Source organism: Schistocerca nitens, chromosome 3 (assembly GCF_023898315.1).
Source record: "Schistocerca nitens isolate TAMUIC-IGC-003100 chromosome 3, iqSchNite1.1, whole genome shotgun sequence".
Classification (NCBI taxonomy): Eukaryota; Metazoa; Arthropoda; class Insecta; order Orthoptera; family Acrididae; genus Schistocerca; species Schistocerca nitens.
The window spans coordinates 363,977,772-363,997,648 of NC_064616.1; the positions used below are offsets into that span (position 1 = coordinate 363,977,772).

At 36.6% G+C, this 19,877-nt stretch overlaps 1 protein-coding gene across 1 annotated transcript in view; it reads left to right on the forward strand.

The window, feature by feature from the left end:
* LOC126248312 (exopolyphosphatase PRUNE1-like) overlaps positions 1-19,877 on the forward strand; it is a 204,237-nt gene that overhangs the window by 178,526 nt on the left and 5,834 nt on the right. Inside the window, exon 6 of the mRNA XM_049949186.1 lies at positions 105-308. Coding sequence (XP_049805143.1) covers positions 105-305 — 201 coding nt within the window. The 3' untranslated portion in view covers positions 306-308. The remainder of the gene's footprint in view (positions 1-104; positions 309-19,877) is intronic.

The window sequence follows — 19,877 nt, forward strand, 5'->3', positions numbered from 1 at the left end:
GTTTATGATGATGCATGTCAACTTTTGTGTTTAGTATATTAGTGATGGTAGGTCAAATAATGTTTTATAAGCTAATTTGTTTTGTTTCCTAAATTTTTTATCAGCTGACAGATAGCCTGACAAAATCCAAGACTCCCAATCTTCAGCTTCAACCCATAAAAAAAATTTCTGACAGTGGAAAGGTAGTACTTTTTCGGCAGCTGAATAAAGATGCTTCAAGGAAACAGATAGTGCCTTTGGTGAAACAGGCAGTCATAAATTATGAAAGAACACACAGTCCAAGTTGTAGTTCTACCAGAAGCTGAGAGGTGAGTCCTAAGTCAAATAGTGTGTGCTCTCTGCTGTAGTAGGTAAAGACTTCCAGGTCTACACTTGACTAGATGATTCCTAATAAGGTATCATTTTTAAATACATGAAACACCAAGACATCTGAATATTTTCACGTAGTGTAATCATTGCGGGGTAACATGCAGTTAGATTGTGCAGCCAATCAACAAGGAGTTTCATGATAATCCTAACAAATTTTGAGGGACAATTGGCCACAAACTGAGGATAGTTTTTGGTGAAGGAACATACTGTTTTTACTCCATCATTAATCAGTGTGATGCATTTGTCATTAATCAGTGCGATGCATTTGTCATGGTACACAATACACGGTATGCAGCTGGCTGTTATTTTTCTGCTGTTTAGCCCTCTGTGTGCTTTATCATTTGTTTACATGTGAGGGTACAGATTAAACATGGATTGTGAATTGTTTAAGCCCAGTGGTATGATTAAGTATTACAGTGAAGCGAGAGGTAATAGAAGTCACACTTACTGTGCCTATGAACATTAGTTTCTTAACTGGAGGCATTCACTTTATATGTCTTTACTGCACTTTATCAATCTCTCCAAGAAAGTCTTCATCCTCATGTTGTCAATAGAAATGATGCTGTGAGAACACCAAGTTTAGAAGATGCCATGATAGTTTTAGTAATGCGTCTTCAACCAGCACACTTGCTGTGGCATGTTCAGTGGATATTGCTGGAGTACAGCGTATATGTGTATACCTTCAGAAGCTTCGGGCACTAGGACCACTCAATTTCAATAATCAAATGGAGTTCGTGCAGTGGTTCCTTCATCAAAATACTAATGATGCTTTCTTTCACACACACGAGTGTTATTTACAGATGGTGGGCCTACTTCCCACAAGCTCATTGTTTTAACAGTAAGAACAGACTGGAAGAGCCCACATATGATCGTTATTGGATCTGTTTCTATGAACATTTTGGATGGAATTGTTGGTAATCATATCCTAAAAACTGTACTTCTTTCCGCACAATTCAGTGGAGTGCCTGACCATCAGTTTTTGCATGTCAGGTGTATGGTGTACATTATTCCAATTGCCACCATAGCTGAACAGATTTCAAGAATCGGCAACATGTTCCACAGTGTGAAAGAGAATTCTGCCATTCTTCATGCATGATGGAAATGGATGGTAATTTCTACGAAGCTAAGCATGTCGTGAAGCTCAAAATTGACTGTTTGAACATCTTCTGTTAATTTATGCACATAACTGATGAAAAAAGGGAATGAAAAAGACTGTATTGCTTAACAATAAATGATAGCCTGTATGTGATCCGTCACTCCTTGAATTTTGTTGATGCCACCCTAATACATCCTGTAGTTAGAAAGGGTCATAAGAATATATGTGCTGCTGAGTTTTTCAAGCATTTCAGCTACTGAATTATGGTCAGACGCTATCACTATTGCAACAGCATGTTCTTTATTTGGAATACTGTATATATGAGTGCAAAGTTTAATTACTGATATTTACAGTATTTATTAGGATCATAATTTCAGTAAAAGTTGCAGATTATATATGAATTGCTTTAATGGAGATTAATTGCAGTAGAAATAAGTAAGCAGGATTTTTAAAATTATTATTATTGTGGGTGCAGTTTATATTCGTTGATCTGTGGGGTGGGAAGGAAACGAACCTCCCGATCAGAAGCATCATTTTGTTAACCCTCCGTTGCTCACACAGATGACACTCGTCATCCACATGACTTTCCCGCTCAATTTGTCTGACAAGGCTGGATAGAGTTCGCGCCATTTTCAGTACCTTTCTGTTAACTACTCGGCTGTTAGCTCCAGTCATTGTGTATGAAACATTATTATAGTCTAGAGGACACTGGTCATCAGCGCGAGCTCTGCTGCCAGAATGTAAATCAAAGTAAGTCTGTATTACTTTATTGCTTTCCTAGATTCAATCGATCTTTCATGTGCGTAAATTTAGGAGTACTGAAACTGATTGCAGTTATCTTCCGTGTTACCTAGTATTCCCTTTATTTTAGACTGCGCAAGAAATGTCAAAGGCAAAAACACCTCGGACAGAGTTTAGTAGAGATCCTAATGTATGGCTGGAATGGTTCAATGAGCTGTGTTAAGAAGATGCTCTCAGTGATAGCACTGACTCAGAGACTGAGGATTGTGTTCATGAAAGCGGTCGTGATTCAGGAACAGAACAAAAAGTGTCAGAAAATTATAAATATGAGTCACAGGAAGTAGTAACTCAAGAGGATGCATTTTCTTAAGGAAAGATGGAATAACTAAATGGAGGAAAAATAAATATCCCACGAATGTTAGAAGTAGAACATGTAATATTATTACCACTTGCCTGGACCAAAAAATCAAGGTCATATAAAAAAGACAGAAATAGAAATTCTGAATTTTTTCTTGGATGAAAACATAATAAGCATCATCACAACATGCTCTAATATATACATCAATGAAGTTCGTGGTAACCTCTCTAAGGAAAAGGATGCTAAAGAAACAGATGTGATAGCATTCAGAGCTTTCATTGCTTCGTTATATCTTTGTGGATCTTTGAGATGTTCTAGGAAGAGTATATCAAAACTGTGAGATAACTAAAAGGGAAACGAACTTGAATCATGTTATTTATGCATGAGTGAAAACCGATTCAGGTTTCTGTTGAGGTTTGATAATATACATGATAGAGGTGTTCGCAGAGATGTTGACAAGTTGGCTGCTATCAGAGAGGTGCTTGAACTATTCATGAACAATTGCCAAAAATATTTTTCACCTAGTGAATATCCTACTGTTGACGAAAGTATGGGTTTAAAGTGCCTGCTTTGTTTGATGACTGGTCAAACCACCAACTTCATCCTATATTTGTAAAAATATGGAAAGCAGTAGGAGAATAAAATTTTACATTCTAAGACTTTGTGTTGGTAAGTTACTGCAATCAAAGTTTCAAGTTCATCACACATTTAATTCCAGAAATACAAAACAAAAATAAACATCCCTCCCCTGCACCCCAATCAAGAAGCTATTTTCTCGACCAAGTTTGCTACAAAAGTGGGGGTAGATCTTCTAGATCAGCTTTGTCAGAAGAACAATGTGTCATGTAATACAAGAAGGTGGCCTGTGGTACTGTTACACAATATTTTGAACATTGCAGCCATAAATACTTTATGCATATATAAATACCACTCCATGGCTTCAAATCAGGTTGTAAAAAGGGTTGATTTTATAGAAAAAAATCAGCTGGGAACTAATAAAGCCTCAAATAGAGCGAAGTTCCCTTATTGAAAGCCTTCCATGTGAAGTTCGGAGGAGGGCTAAATTGCTGTTATGCACTCAAGAAATTGTGGAACAGTCAGAAAAATCAACTGGATCATGTGGAAGGAGTTACATATGTGGAAGAGCATGAAATAAAACAGCTCGTAGATGGTGCACTACATGCAACAACTGGACATGTGTAAATCTCCTGAAAGACATATGTGTAAACTGTGTTGTCAAATAATGTGTTCCTAATTTCAGTGTTGTTTGCACTTTGTCACAAAATTACCATTTGTATATGCTTAGTAGTTAGGTCGTTGTTTTGAAATAAACATTTTCCTGTTCTTTCGTTGAGTAGTTGCATTGTTACACACACCTCAATGATCAGACGTTAGAATATATTATACTGTGTATGAATATTACTGGTATTATATTTAGATTTAGTAAAAAAATCATAAAATTAGTCATAAAGACTGTTCCAAGTATACAAATAGACCGCTTGCTTTGTGTATGACACCTGTCATCTGCACGAGTGACCATGTAACAAATTTTTGTGTGATTAACAGAGGTTTAACTGCGGTACATAACATGGAAATGAAGATCTTGTTAGCTGAAAAATTGTCAGTGCAAGCACAAAGATAATTTGTGAAATGGGTCATTCTGTGTCCAGCGATCTAGAGGTTCCCGCAAGACCGTAGTGGATGTTGATGAAATTGTGTTTGAACATTCACACATTTCAGATAAACATTGGTGAAGTTTTATGATCATCAGTTCAATACTTGCAGTGTCATTTGTGTTGACCCCACAGTGCAGCTTTGAACAGTGTATCTAAGAGTTTACAGCAACTTTGAGTCATAATATCTCTGGTAATATTCTCATGACAAAAAGAAAAATTAGGTCATCTTGTACAACTTTTTTGGCTCTCTTAAGTGAAATAATAAAAAAAGATTTCATTAGTAATTTTGATATGGATAATTTGTAGCAAATTTGGTCGAGAAAATAGCTTCTTGATTGGGGTGCAGGGGAGGGATGTTTATTTTTGTTCTGTATTTCTGGAAGTAAATGCATCAGGAACTTGAAACTTTAATTGCAGTAACTTACCAACACAAAGTCTTAGAATGTAAAATTGTGTTCTCCTACTGCTTTCCATATTTCTACAAATATAGGATGTAGTTGGTGGTTTCTGTAAGAATGATCACAAGTCCTGATGAGTAAGAAGTGAGTTTGAGTCAGAACAACTTTAAAAAAAGGGTCCCCTCTTTTTTCGTGACCCATTGTGACATATTCAACCAGTTTTTCTGCTGTAATTTATTTGCGTGAAACGTGTAATTATATGCATAGCAGTTGGTAGTACAATAGATACAACAGTATATAATCTAAATTAATTTTGTAATAGATGTTAAAGTATACAGTCCAAATTACTTTACATAATAAAGTTTCTTTGGTAGGCTATAGTAGCACTGCTCAAGGATCCATGATTTTAGATGTTTTTTGAATTTTTCACCATTAACAGTTTAAATTCCATAGGTAGTGAATTAAAATATTTTGTTCATTTAATATATGGACTGTTTGCAGTTTTGTGTGTGTGTGTGTGTGTGTGTGTGTGTGTGTGTGTTTACAAATTTCTGCATTACGACATGTATATTTCTTATCTTCCACAGTTACTATTATTGTTTCAAACATATACGAGGAATAGATAGTCATAATTTTAAAATCTTGACACAATCCCTTGCATGATGTTCTACCATCTTCCTTGCATAATATTTTCAGAGCTCTTTTCTGCGGTTTAAATACTCATTCTACACGTGTTTTATAAGCTGCCACCCTATAATGCAAGACTGTATGCAAGAAAGCGATGCATTAATCAAAATACATTAGCCTCATTGTTTGGGTGTTGACATAGTGGAGCTATTCTTCTCAAAACATATTAGCTAGATGTTAGTCTTGCACGCACATTGCCAATTTGTTGTGTCCATAGTAGTTTGCTATCCATGCATATACCTAAGAATTTACACTCACTGCAGATTTTCCCAACTAACTTGAGAATCAGTACAATTTTACAAATCACCAACACTGATGGAAATTATACTTTTTTTTTGTAAGTTGTCTTTTAGGTTGTCATTTTCAAACTTTGCCTTTGCCATATCTATAAAATTTTTTCCCTCTATACGTAGATTAAATACCATTTCCCTGACAAATCCCTGAAGTGTCATCTGCATATGTTGTAATGAAGGTATCATTTTTAAATGTATTTGGAGGATGACATAGCAAATAGAAAGACATTGACCGATTATCGATCCCTGAGGCACACTGAATTTAATATTCCTAACCATTGATGTGTAACTTTTTAATGTTTCTCCATTATTGTGTGTGACTGCAGCATACTGTCTTCTGTTTTTTAAATAGGATGTAATAAGATGCAGAAGTTTTCCACTGATGCCATCTCTGGCACGAGCAACTCATGAACAATCCTATCAAAATCCTATGATAGATCTAGGAAAACTCCAGCTAGATGCTTGCCCTTATCAGTTTTGTCAAGAACTTCCAGGATAAATTGTAGTGTTGCTGTCTTGGTGCTATGACCATTCCTAAAACCATGCTGAAAATCTCCTAGGACTTTGTGCATATTATAATCCTCTATCAAATATTTCAGAATTTTTTTCTTCAATGAACTAACAAGTATGGAAGTTAAAGAGAGTGGTCTGTAATTTTCTACTAATTGTTTATCACTTTTTTTGTAGAGAGGTTTAACAGTTGCCAATTTTAGCATATTGAGTAACACAGATGTATCAAAGGATATACAAGATTATGTTGGCATTGTTTAAGTACAAATGGAGAAATTTCATCCCAGACAGCAAATTTTTTGCTTTTAAATCCTTTGATGAGCTGCAAAATATCCTTGAGTTCAACTTCAGGGAGTTGACCAGGTTCACACTTGACCTTAACATGATTTCCAACATGTACTTTATGTGCAGCATAAAAGTCAGTTTCTACAATATCTATGAAATACTCATTAAAAATGTTACTTATATCCTGAGGATTGTTGACAATATTTTTATGAGAAATGTGTGTGTTGATGTTACTTTTTAGTTAACTACAGAATCAAGCTAGTTATAAGCTTCAAAGTGTAACTGTGTGCTATTAAGGCACTGGAGATCAGAGCAGTAAAATTATTGCAGTATAGCTACAACACTCCAAACTGACTTCAAGTTTTACCCAATTGCTGTATTGTATAAATTTTGGTAAGGTTCATAGCAGTCTTTTTTTTTTTTTTTTTTTTTTTTTTACTAGGAATTTTGAATGTGTCTTTTTTTAGTTTGCAATGCTACTAATATGCTAATTTAAGTCTAGTTTTAAAAAATAGCATTTTTGTGTTCGCATAGTTTGTGGTTTATGTGGAATGTAAGCGTAGTGATGAAAAATTGTTTAAGTGTATTGATATGACCCACAATGGCTTAGCCATTGCTGGTTTCTTTTAAAGTAAGGAGATTGGTATCCCCATCATCGTAAGGGCTGCACCTAGCTGTGCAAGAGCAATCATGGGTAGCTTTCTTTACTACAGGATTCAAAGTCTTGTATGGGCTTGTTTCCACAGGGTCCCAAGCCTAATGATTGATTCTTTTTTAAGGTCCGAGGCCAAAGCTAGTAGTAGTCTCTTTTAGGCTCATAAGCTTATGTATACTCCAAGCTACTAGCATATTTCTGGGTTTCATTAATTTGCTGTTACATATCACAAGGTAAACTATACTGTTGACCAGATGATGTCACTGATGATGAGAAGAAATAACTGTAATAAATTTATGTTCCGAAACCCGGTACTTGTCACTCCTTGAGGGTGTATAAAATGAATTTTCGGCCATGGCGGTGCATAAAGCTTAGTTAACATGTCCTGCTCAGTGGAATTTTCACAGATGTTTCCACTCCACACTTTTCCATAAATGCATGCACTACACTGCCCTGGCTAACAGTCCTGTGTTAATATACCTTCTTCACTACTGTCAGTAGTTGTAGCCAGAAAAGATGATACTTCATTTGAAACTCTGCTGATGTGAATTGTTGTTTCATCAGTCGACAAAAAATGATGATTGTCTCTAGCTCCCACTACAGTATGCCCCTATTTAAACATTTCTTCTTGTGATGCTTTATTTTGTTCAATTCATTCTTTGCTGATGAAAGCAAATTTAATGCCATTAATGTTCTCAGTGCAGAAGCGAAACTGATCTATAGATGTAAGAATTTACCTGTTAACTAGCCGTTGTAAATTTCCTCTCACTGCTAATTGCTTTGTTATACATCCAATCACATCACATTGTGACTTTCCATGACTTGCAGTTAAAAATTGTTTTCTGGCAACATTTAAAAGTCTCTCTTATGATAGCACAAATTGAGAAAATGTTTGATTGGATGCTGGAACTGTCACTGAAATAATAGTCGTGGGTTATTTGAGCAAGCTGTGTTTTTACATATTTTATCAGCTCCTTGATAAAAACAAGTACAGTAATTATGCCCTGTAGCACACAGTCACTGACGATGCAATAACTCCGATTTCACCTTCTGATTTTGGCACAGTTAGATGGCAGATGCATGGGCAGTTGCGTAGCTGTTTTCCCCATGGAAACTTCACACTGCATCATGACTGATAAATGAACATCAGTAAATTCATCCTCTGCCATTTGCTTCGTGTCCAGTGTGTCCTGATCAGTATGGTTCCATTGCTTGTACACAATAATTTTTTGCGGATCATGGTATATGAAATAGCTGGCAAGAGCGGGTGCTTCAGATTCTGGTCCAGGACACTTTTCATAGGGATCTAGCATGTATTGTTTGGATTCCGGACTGTAAACAGCCTTGCTGAGAGGCTTCTTATATTTTTCAGTTATTACTGCTCCATTAAGCGTATGATTAAATTCTGGTGAACTACATAAACACAGTCGGTGTGCATTCCAGTTAATACAACAGTTACACGTCATTCTTGTCCAAGTTCACAAAATTTTGAGAACCTTATTTCTGACCCCTTTTGATTCCTGTAGCACACGTACATTTGCTGTAAATTGCTAAGCAAGAATTTTTTCTGCATGTATGTCTCTCTGCATGAAAGTCTAACTGGCGTACTGCCCTTTTTTTTTCCAAGGCGTACTCTATTATTTCATCACCTTCAGTGCGACTTGCACTCTGCCAGCAACTGCAGGTGGTAATTGTTTTCCTTGGCAGTTTTCAGAAAGTGCTAGAATTCCCTTCTTTGCCTTAAGCTTTTGTGCACACTTTAGCATTCTTTCTAATACCCTAAAATGTGTTGCTGTGACTCTGATTGCCCAGCTTATAGGTGATAAATTTAAAATTTTCGTGTGTTCTTTATGATTGGATTCCTGCATCTTGGCTTTCTGTTCAGTCAGCAAATCGAAGATCAAGAATTGCTCATAGCTCTTAAGGTGTGTGTTGACTTTTTTAATTTCGAATGATCATTCCTGTCATTTCCCTGATTATTGACCATCACTTCTGAAACTCCCTGTATAAAACTGGTGAAAGTAAAATCGAACCAATGTTCATTGGTAATATGTGCAAATGGTCACTTAATTTCATCAAAATCCGTCATGGTAATGAGGTATTTTTTCTGAATGGAATGGCCCAAATATGAGTTACAGAAATTTATACCATTGTAATTATGTGTTGTCCACTGCGGTTCTCACAGTAACAAAAGTTGTTACTCTAAAGCACTATATGATATTACTTTATATAATAATAAAGGTGTTGAATGAAAGATTTCTGAATGGCTGCTGTAAATCTTTTAACACTACTGTCACTGGCCCAGCATTACTTATTGATCAGCGGTGAGGTTTTTCTTTGGCTCTTGTGATGATATCCCTGGGATGGAAAGTGAATTATTTCGGCCCTTTCGTATGAATAATATCCATTGTTTTCCTCATTACGTGTAGGCAATGTGAAATTTCTTCCAAAGAGGACATTATATGTTATTGCCATCAAAATCATGGTAATTGATGACAATCAACAAGTGATACTAAACCTAAAGAACTGAGATTAACAATTCTGTACTTTTCATGTTGCCATGGGACACACACACACAATCCAACAGAATTGTAAAGGTTACTGTCACAACCTTGCTGCATTGAAAAACTGGCTCTCACTTCATTAAATGGTTACCATTTCGCTTTAGGAAGCCTAATCCCCAACAAATATTCTCTAGTTTTATGTTATTATCAAGCCTGCAATGAGAACCACATTGGCACTAAAATAATCTCTGGCAGATTATGTACGATGGTCTTTGAGACCATCTTTAGTGAACAAATATCACTTAATACTACAGGGGTGGTGTACATATGAAGAAATATAGAATACCCGTTTTCAAAGTCTGTATGCTGCAGACCACTCTCTCAATCTGAAAGAGAGGAGATTTCATATCCAAGTTACTAGATTGTTTGAATACCTATAACTCTTTATACAGCAGCTCTGAGACAACTAATTGTGGTAAATTAATGGAAAAAGTGTTGTTAAATCTTGGCTTTTATATACTAAATATTGACTCCCCACTCATTTTAGTACAACACAAGAATCATTTTCAGCCATCAACACTATGGTCTGTGGCCTTAGTTTTTACCCTTTTATTCAATGGAAGTTTTCCAGTGACCTCTGTGATAGTGATAACTACCTAATCATTTTATGCCAATCATACCAATATTCAGCTTGACAGCCCTTCCCCCCTCCCACATTGGATTCTTGAAGAATGCTGTCTGTTACATTTTTACCACTTACATAATGTTTGATACATCCCCTCATGGGATCATTGAAGAGAACCTGAGACACACAACCACCAAGATCTTACACTCAGCAGCACAAGCCACACAACTTACCTCAAGCTCTGCCCTTCAGAAGCCAGCCCAATGGTGGACACAGGAGATAACTGTGGCCATTGAATGCCATAGAAGGGCACTTCACTAACATAAGCACCATCTGTTGAAAGACACTCTTATCATCATTAAAGGTCCCTGAGCTACAGCCCATTACCTCATAAAAAGACGAAAATAGGAATGCTGGAAAAGATACTAATCTGCTACCATAATTTTTACCTCTCTCTCATAGACCTAGACCAAGCAATTCTATATTTGCGGTCAGCAAAAAGTGACTGATATCCCAAGCGTCTGTCAGGATGGTGTAATGAAATATGACTACTGTCATGGCTGGCCATCTGGTGATACAATTTGCCCAAACTTCAGTGACTGACAACTACACTCCCCACCCCCTCACTTTCCTTCTGCACAACACATGTTACCTGGAACCCTATAACCCTTGTTTTTCTGAATGGTAATGCTTCAGAGCACTGAAAATGTGCAAAATACAGCTCTGTGCTCGGATTGAATACATAATCAAATCTAACCCCATGTAACTATATAATTCAAGTGCCACTCCCTCACTATGTTTAATGAATCTGGCTTGAGGGTGGCATTGAACAGACAATGGAGTATTAGTCAAAACCAATGAGTTTGAGTTATCAGTCTTCAGAGTGGTTTGATGTGGTCCACCACAGATTCCTTTCCTCTGCTACTTCATCATCTCAGTATAGCACTTGACCCAATGTCCTCAATTATTTGTTGGATGTATTTCAATATTTGTCTTCCTCTACAGTTTTCACCCTCTAAAACTCCCTGTAGCACCATGGGGGTTGTTCCCAGATGTCTTAACACATTTCCTATCATCTTGTCCCTTCTTCTTGTCAGTGTTTTCCACATGTTCCTTTCTTTGCTGATTCTGTGATGAACATTCTCATTCCATATCTTGTCAGTTGACCTAATTTTCAACATTCTTATGTAGCACCTCATGTTAAATACTTCAGTTCTCTTTTGTTCCAGTTTTACCACTGTCCATGATTCACTACCATTCAATGCTTTTCTCCAAACATACATTCTCTGAAATTCCTTCCTCAAATTAAGGACTGTGTTTGATACCACTAGACTTTTCTTGGCCAGTGAGTTACGGACTATAAAAGTCAACAACTGGGTTGCAGTCTGCCTTTCTACACTCTCGGCATGAATCCACGATTCTCTGCCATCCCCATATTGATTATGCCAGTCTAACCCTTGGATACAGCCTACAAGAAGCTGTGGTAGGCTATATCCTGTTAGAATGCCTGAGTTTCTCTGCTACACAGTGAGCTTCACAACTGGATGAGTCATTTCCTGAAATCCTAAATTGTAGTATCCAGGTGGTAAATCAAGTTTTAAATTTTTCCATGAGAGTGAATTTTCTAATTCCATCTGAAGCCTTCATTGTTAATGTCCTGCTGGCTGCCTCGTGGAGTTGGAGGTTAGCGTATTTTCGCGGCAGTGTATCTTTCCTCGCCATTGCTGTCCGGTAAGGTGTGTAGTTCGACAGCCGCCTTGATTGTGGTTCGGATATTTGTTTCTTTTGGACTACCTTGGTCATAGTGGGTCCTTCTGCTGCTGGATGTTCCAAACACCAGATTTTGAAGACGCAGTGCTGTCTGTCGGTTCTGCCTTGCCTGGGTTATTCTAACGTTGTGTTGGTTATCAGACGCTAGGTAGATGTTGCTAGAGTGTTGGCCTGTGCTTAAACTGTCATTAGTTTGAGTTGCCATCTGGTTAAGTTAAGCGACTTTCTCAGGTCGTTCCTTGGAGCACTGTCTGAGGACCACTCCTCTCTTGAATTGGTCAGATTGTGATGATTTTCTTTTGAGTTATTACTATTGGGGCCTTCAGGTGACAAAAATGATTGTCCTCTCTTATAATATTTTAGTATTTCTTGGAGAAGTTAACTTGTTCCTAAGAATTTGCTATCTAGGCCCTCAGCCATCTAATTGTTTTTGAGTTATTACAATTGGGGCCTTCAGCTGACAAATAACTTGAATTTCTGGTCAATAATGAGTGCAACTTGCTTAAGAAATTTTTATTTGACATTGTGTTTTTAACAGTCAAATTTGATCATTGTTCCTTATTGTCAACCTTATTTGCAATTGTTTTCAAATAAAGTGTACATGATTTGAAAAAAAGACACTGAGCAACCATAATTGAGTACGGCCCCATCCACACTAAATCCTGCCTTTCCCTAAGTACCACGTTTCAAACTTTGTGAAAACTGCACTTTATCCTTTCGAGCAAATAAAAGACAGTTGCTTGTGCAGCAGATGGATGCTATGACACATTTGTATACAACAGTGCCATTTATTGAGTGGATTACTATTTGTGCAGATTTATATCTGTCTTCAGGAACATCAAGACAAATTTGGACAAAAATAAAACACCTGCTTACTTGCAAAAATAACTGCTTACTTGTAAAAATAATGTAATCTGCATAGCAGAGTCAGGAAAAATGGGAGAGAATAATTTTAAATATTACATCTAAAACATCATCTTACCATTTGTGGAAAATAATTCATTGCTTTTGTTGGAACCTTGGCCTGGACATAATGACACCTGTGTCATTAGAATGATGATGAAAAGGCTGTCATTGTAATTCAAATTCCACCTTGAACTAATAGCGTGATTCTGCCTCTCAATAAAAAAATATTTCAACAATGTAAAGCATTTTTTCAGAAAACTGACACACACTGTAACTTCCGATAACTTCTTTTCATTTCAGGCTTATCCGCAGAACAGTATTGTTAAACTACAGTCATTTCTGCATTGTCAGTTTGCATTGCCACATGTTATGAAATTGATAAAGTATGCCTGGTTGCCCGGTACACAGCATAATATGCTGAACTGTGGCCATGACCATTTATTACTCCATTCCGGTTCTGTATAAATAAAACTAGTAGTTACTGTGAAGTGCTTGAATCCTTCAATAGTTTGTCCAGTGTGCCTGGTGTAAGGAAAGTGTTTGTTTTGTCATCTAATAGCCACTTCGCATTTTTGTGATGATTACAGGGAATAAACAAGGAAATCTTTCACCGTTAGCAAAATATATATTATTCAAAAATTATCATAAGAACTTGTGATGAAGCAAACTGGGATAATTTTTCTTCCCCTCTTGTTTTGCCATCTGCCTCCTTAAATTTGTTTTGTTGCTTTTAACTATTTACCATTAGCATACACGAGTATAATCTGCATTTTCATAAAAGAGAAAGGTTGGCAGTCAGTTTTAAAGAATATAACACCAGATCTAATTTTGTGCTTAGTTTTATGTATGTAATTGATTTTCTAATTTATTTTGACTATTCCTAGTTAGTATCTTTCGTTATACGGTGAAATCAGTAATTGTTTTGTATCGTGAATTCTATTGTTGACATATAAACAAGTATAAATTCTGTACTAATTATAAACGTTTGGAGGAACAACTAATAGTATTCTTAAAGGATCTATTTGGCTCTATTCATAAACATGTTAGCAAAACCAGCCCTTAATTAATTCCAAAGTAATTAACAGTTTTGTCAAAAGTAGTGTTTACATAACTATATGTTAATTTCATCAATTAAACAAATAAGTCAGCTTAACCCATGTAGTAAAAGAAACTGTTACAAAGACAGAATTTTTTGTTGTATTCAGTTAATTTAATCTTAAGTTTTAATTCTAATTTCTGGAAATTTAACTTTAAACAATGTGTAGTTTCAGGGCCTATTATTGTGATGATATATAAGGGCCCGATTTTTGATCACGAGACAGTCAGGCCATGGTCAAGTTTCAGACTCAGAATCTGCGTTGCTTAGAATGACAACAATGCATCAACTTACCAGTGAAATAAGTGTTACACCAATAGGCTGTGTGTAAAAACAATGACAGTGTCTGCTCCATACATACCTCATTATTCTTCGAGAACTGTGAATGTTGTGGTGACGTTTTACTGCTCGTAGATGTTCAATAGGAAACTATTGTAGCAGTATGTGGATGTTTGCCTGAAAACTAATAATGAGGCTTATGGAAAGTTAAACAGTAGTGCACTGGCCATATAAATGTGTATATGGATGGGGGAGTGGGGGGGGGGGGGGGTGAAAAGTGAAAGTAAAAGACAGTGAAACGCAACTGTGCATCTGTCAGCTACATTATTTACAGTAGTCAATGTCTAAATTACAAACCTCATTTTTCAGCCAGTGTAGCAACACAGTACATCGACACCGAGGACAACAAATGAAATAAGTAAAGCAGGTGGAACCGCTGTAAATTGTACTACAGGAATTGTTGTAAAATACTTAGTCAACAAATTAAAGCCCCAATTAATGGAAATCATCTGTAATGTAACATAATACACTGGCTTGATTTTTCTTTCTTTTGACAATCACTTGTATGACAAATATAATTATGCACTACAAGTTATTCAGAAAATTACTGATTTGAGATGTGTTTGGCATGATTTACGTTCTTAAAATCTGCATATGTGCACTTTGGACTGCACATTACTTTCTCATGTCGTGGCTGCTTCTGCTTGTTCTTAGATTGTGCGGTGGGCAGGAAGGCCTCAACAAACCACCGTTGCAAGTCATTATTTGTGCAGCAGGAATGAGTTGCTTTAACACTTTTTTTTAAAATACTTGCAGTGAATCTTAGCAGTTAAAATGTTGACGTTGCATTTCTTTCTGTGTATGCATCCTGTGTGAAAAATTTCAGGGTAGGTTTTGACACGTCAGATTGGCCATTCCGTTGTATTTTTACATGTAACTTTAATAAAATATTCTGAACAAGTCTTGTGTAATAAGCGTCAGTGAGTTAGAACATTTAATTTTTCCAACTGCAACTTATTTTATAACTAAATTAGAAATTCTTTCGTCTTTTGCTTTGCGAGAAGTTTACCTCTTTTTGTCTTAGCCACCATTACAACAATGAAAGAATGACTGCATTATCAATAACTCCATAACTGTATGCTACTGCAGCTGTAACCATAGATTGAAATTTCACTGCGGAAGTGTATTTAAAGTGAGATTTTTTTATTCCTGTACTGTATCTGGAAATGACCACAGTAAAATTAAGTAAAGGAATCGTTAGAAACCCTCGAGTTCATACTTCATTTCTGTGTTAATCAAAGCAGAAGCTTTTAATAATCATCATATAACTGAAGGAGTTTGCCAAACTTCACTAATTATTACTACATTATTATTTATTAATTCACAGGTGCTTTTCTGCCACTTACTTTCACTACTTTTGAATGGAGGGGCTGGAAGAATTGAAATGTCAGATGTTCACCACACAGATTACTCATATTTACATTAAGAATTCATATTCAGAGCATCAGCAAAATTTTCTGTCACAAGAGCTGACAACAAGAAGCCTGTAATGTAGGTATAAGTCTGCATCCAGTATTATAAGTTACGAGATATCCACAGTGGGGGGAGGGAGTGACTACAAAACATGGTGTGATAGAATGTAAGACTTGTTAATTGCCTCTGTAATGAGATGATGTGTTGCTGTTGTGGTCTTCATTCCTTAGACTGGTTTGATGCAGCTCTCCATGCTACTCTATCCTGTGCAAGCTCCTTCATCTCCCAGTACCTACTGCAACCTACATCCTTCTGAATCTGTTTAGTGTATTCATCTCTTGGTCTCCCTCTACGATTTTTACCCTCCACGCTGCCCTCCAATACTAAACTGGTGATCCCTTGATGCCTCAGAATATGTCCTACCAACCGATCCCTTCTTCTAGTCAAGTTGTGCCACAAACTTCTCTTCTCCCCAATTCTATTCAATACTTCCTCATTAGTTATGTGATCTACCCATCTAATCTTCAGCATTCTTCTGTAGCACCACATTTCAAAAGCTTCTATTCTCTTTTTGTGCAAACTATTTATCGTCCACGTTTCACTTCCATACATAGCTACACTCCATACAAATACTTTCAGAAATGACTGCCTGACACTTAAATCTATATTCGATGTTAACAAATTTCTCTTCCTCAGAAATGCTTTCCTTGCCATTGCCAGTCTACATTTGATATCCTCTCTACTTCGACCATCATCAGTTATTTTGCTCCCCAAATAGCGAAACTCCTTTACTACTGTAAGTGTCTCATTTCCTAATCTAATTCACTCAGCATCACCCGACTTAATTCGACTACATTCCGTTATCCTCGTTTTGCTTTTGTTGATGTTCATCTTATATCCTCCTTTCAAGACCCGGTCCATTCCGTTCAACTGCTCTTCCAAGTCCTTAGCTGTCTCTGACAGAATTACAATGTCATCGGCAAACCTCAAAGTTTTTATTTCTTCCCCATGGATTTTAATACCTACTCCAAATTTTTCTTTTGTTTCCTTCACTGCTTGCTCAATATGAGATGATAGTATGCAGTAAAGGGAATTAGGTTGCTGGCAGGAAGATAAAAGTTTAGGCCACTTTGCTGTGATTAACTGGCATATAATGTATCTGTGTTTTGTGTAGGGTGCAGGGAGGTTGATGTTATTCACACACTGTTGCGCATTTCTTACACAGGTAGAAATTAACTGTGGGGTGTAATACAGCTAACAATGACCACGGATAAAATGAAATAGTGGTAGTTTGATGTCATGAATAAGCATTGTATGAATAGTCTCAACAAGCCCTAGGATCAACTGCCCACCTGTGCCACTGCATTACACCTCAGTAATTCTCATATTGTGGTAGCCTGGAGGTTCATCCATATGAAACCATCAGGGACTAAATTAATAAAATTCTGCGCCAACTATGAGGCTCAGCATAGAAAATCAGCACCACTCACAGCTCGGAACCTATTGTTAATTGGGGGTTTTCTCTGTCTTAAGTGTACTGCAAGCTGAAAAGCTCTTCAGCACAGGCTCTTTTTGCTTTTATTGACAAAACTTCAGCAGTGATTGTATCGTAAACATTAAGAGTAGATGATACTTGTTGTCCTTTTAGTATTTGTGGACAGAGTGGCAGTTTTTCTTGAGGAAGACTTGTTTTATAAATTGCTGTCAGTGTTTGTGTTCCTTGTTACACCTTCTGATGACAACTGATTCCACCCTAATGTCAGCAGAAGCTGGAATTGAACTTACACAGCACACATTTGCTGAATCCGTTAAGTTGGTCTTTGCATATAGTATACTTGCACAATAAACTTCCTTGATTTGGAACTTTGTTATTCGTAGCTTACGAAGTCACTCTGTTGATGTTCATGTTTTCCTGTCTGTGATATATTGTCTTGTCATTTGTGTTCTCTATTTGGGGTTAGCCTGGTGACACTGTTCTTAAGAAAAATGTCTTCTAAGTCTATAATGATCAAAAGATGAATGCTGCAGCTGTTCACTTGCTGTGAGGTAACATGGTCATGCTGTAAAGTGAAAGCTGCCTTAGCTGTTGGTTCCAGTCTCAATGGAGGTCAGACTTTCACCTACTCCATGACAGAGCTACAAGCAGCCAGATTGAAAATCAATAAGGATATCTTGAGAAAACTTATTTGTGGTAGTCTTCTCACTACTTCCAGTACACCATAGTGTAAGGGTGAAAAACAAAAAATACTGCACACTTGATAAAACCTTTTCCTGCTTCCGCTGCCACAGTTTTTGGTTTTTGTGAATACTGGGTTTCCTTATGAATCCACTCCAACTGTCTCATTTCCATACTCTTGAGTAAGATACAGGACTTCATGAAAATACAGACTATTTCAAAGTCCAGAGTGCATAATGTCTTGGTAATTAGTGCTGATTGAGGCATGATTGTGTTACAGATACTTTATGTTTTATTAAAATAAGCATTTGTTGTAAGGTTACTGTGATAACCTGTAATTAATTCACATTAGTGTGCTGCAGATTTTAATACAGGGTGTATACGACCCGGGACAACCGGGAGATCCGGGAAAAATCTGGGAATTTTTTCATCTGGGAGAAAACTGGGAAAATCTGAGAATTTTTTAGAATTCCGGGAATTTTTTTATTGTTTTAGTTTTCAGTTAAATTTTTGTAACTTTGACTGGTAAGAACCAATACACTAACAAAGGATATTACTGTATCTCACTACTGGCATTATGCCAGAATAAAGAACATGAGATCATACAGTACTGGTACTCCAAGAAAATTTATGTCCTGATCTGGACATACGAATGTGTACTTTAAGCCAAATTATGCATTTCAGTATGGTTTACAAAATTCTGATGCTCATGGAGTATCCTGTATTATCTTGTTTCTTTTATGGTATAATGTAAGATCTTTTAATGTTTTACGCATGTGGGCTTCCCATGTCATCGTAGCTGCGCACGTGTGGCAATGACTGTTATGTGGCGCTCTCTGGCAGCTGCTGACACAAACCATTTTTAACAAGTCGCAGGAAAATATTGTGAATGGTTGTTTGAAAAGTGTTACTTTCAAAGTAAATTCCTTTTTATGCAAGATGAACTAAGTGTGAGAATGTATGATAAATTTCTTAAACCGCAGAGCATTTGACTCTTGTCTAAAAATCAACTCTTCGAGGACGACCATTTAGAAGAACTTCGAACCCAGAAGATGAGACATTTATGTCATTGTTAAAAAGTTTACTGGCACATTTGTGTGATGTATCTTAAAATGTAATACACGCAAAAAGGATCAACATTATATGTGAAAGCTTTTCTTTTCTTGTAACAACACTATTTATATTAATTTAAATCATTAACTTCTCCTGTTTTTGTATTCGCACTACTTAACAATAATGTTGCTATTGACTGACTACAACACTTGTTCTATGCTCTGAATACTCGCTGTCATCAGCTGGCGAGATCACGTGACATGAACTATTATTGGCATACAAAAGCGCATCGCGCTCTCGATTTCAGTGCTTCAGAAAGTATCATGCGGTGTTTGTTACGGTTAGAATTTATAAGTTTGTAATACGAGAATATGCAGTGTACCTATTGCTGCACATCAAACATCTTTCCAAAACGGTTTTTTTTCCCCGAGTTTTGTTTTCTAAAGTGTCATGAAATTCTATGCCGGTGTATAAAACCGTAACATAACCATTCAAAGGACTGATAAGTTTACAGCTATGAGGAAAAGTATACTGTCACTTAAAACAGAAAAAGTGTATTTTCACCTGGGAGAAAGTGTATTTTTAACAGAGTAATTCGTGAAAAATCCAGGAATTTTTTTTCCTTGTCCACATACACACTCTGTAATAGCATTTTTCCGTTAGGTTATTATACATAACAGTAAATGTGAGATAGAAATTAATCATCAGCAATGTATTCTCTCACATTATCTAATAGAGTCTGAAAGTGGTTGGATAGTTCATCGCTTCCACTCTTGTAGAAGCATACTGATTCAGAGTTAGAGGTTACCAAGCCAGATCTGAACTGCAGTTTTACCCAGAAAGGAATTTTCTTGATGGTTGTTCAATAGGGAATGGGAAAAGTAAACAGTTAGAGTATTGAAGATCAGAAGAATAAGTGCATGATTA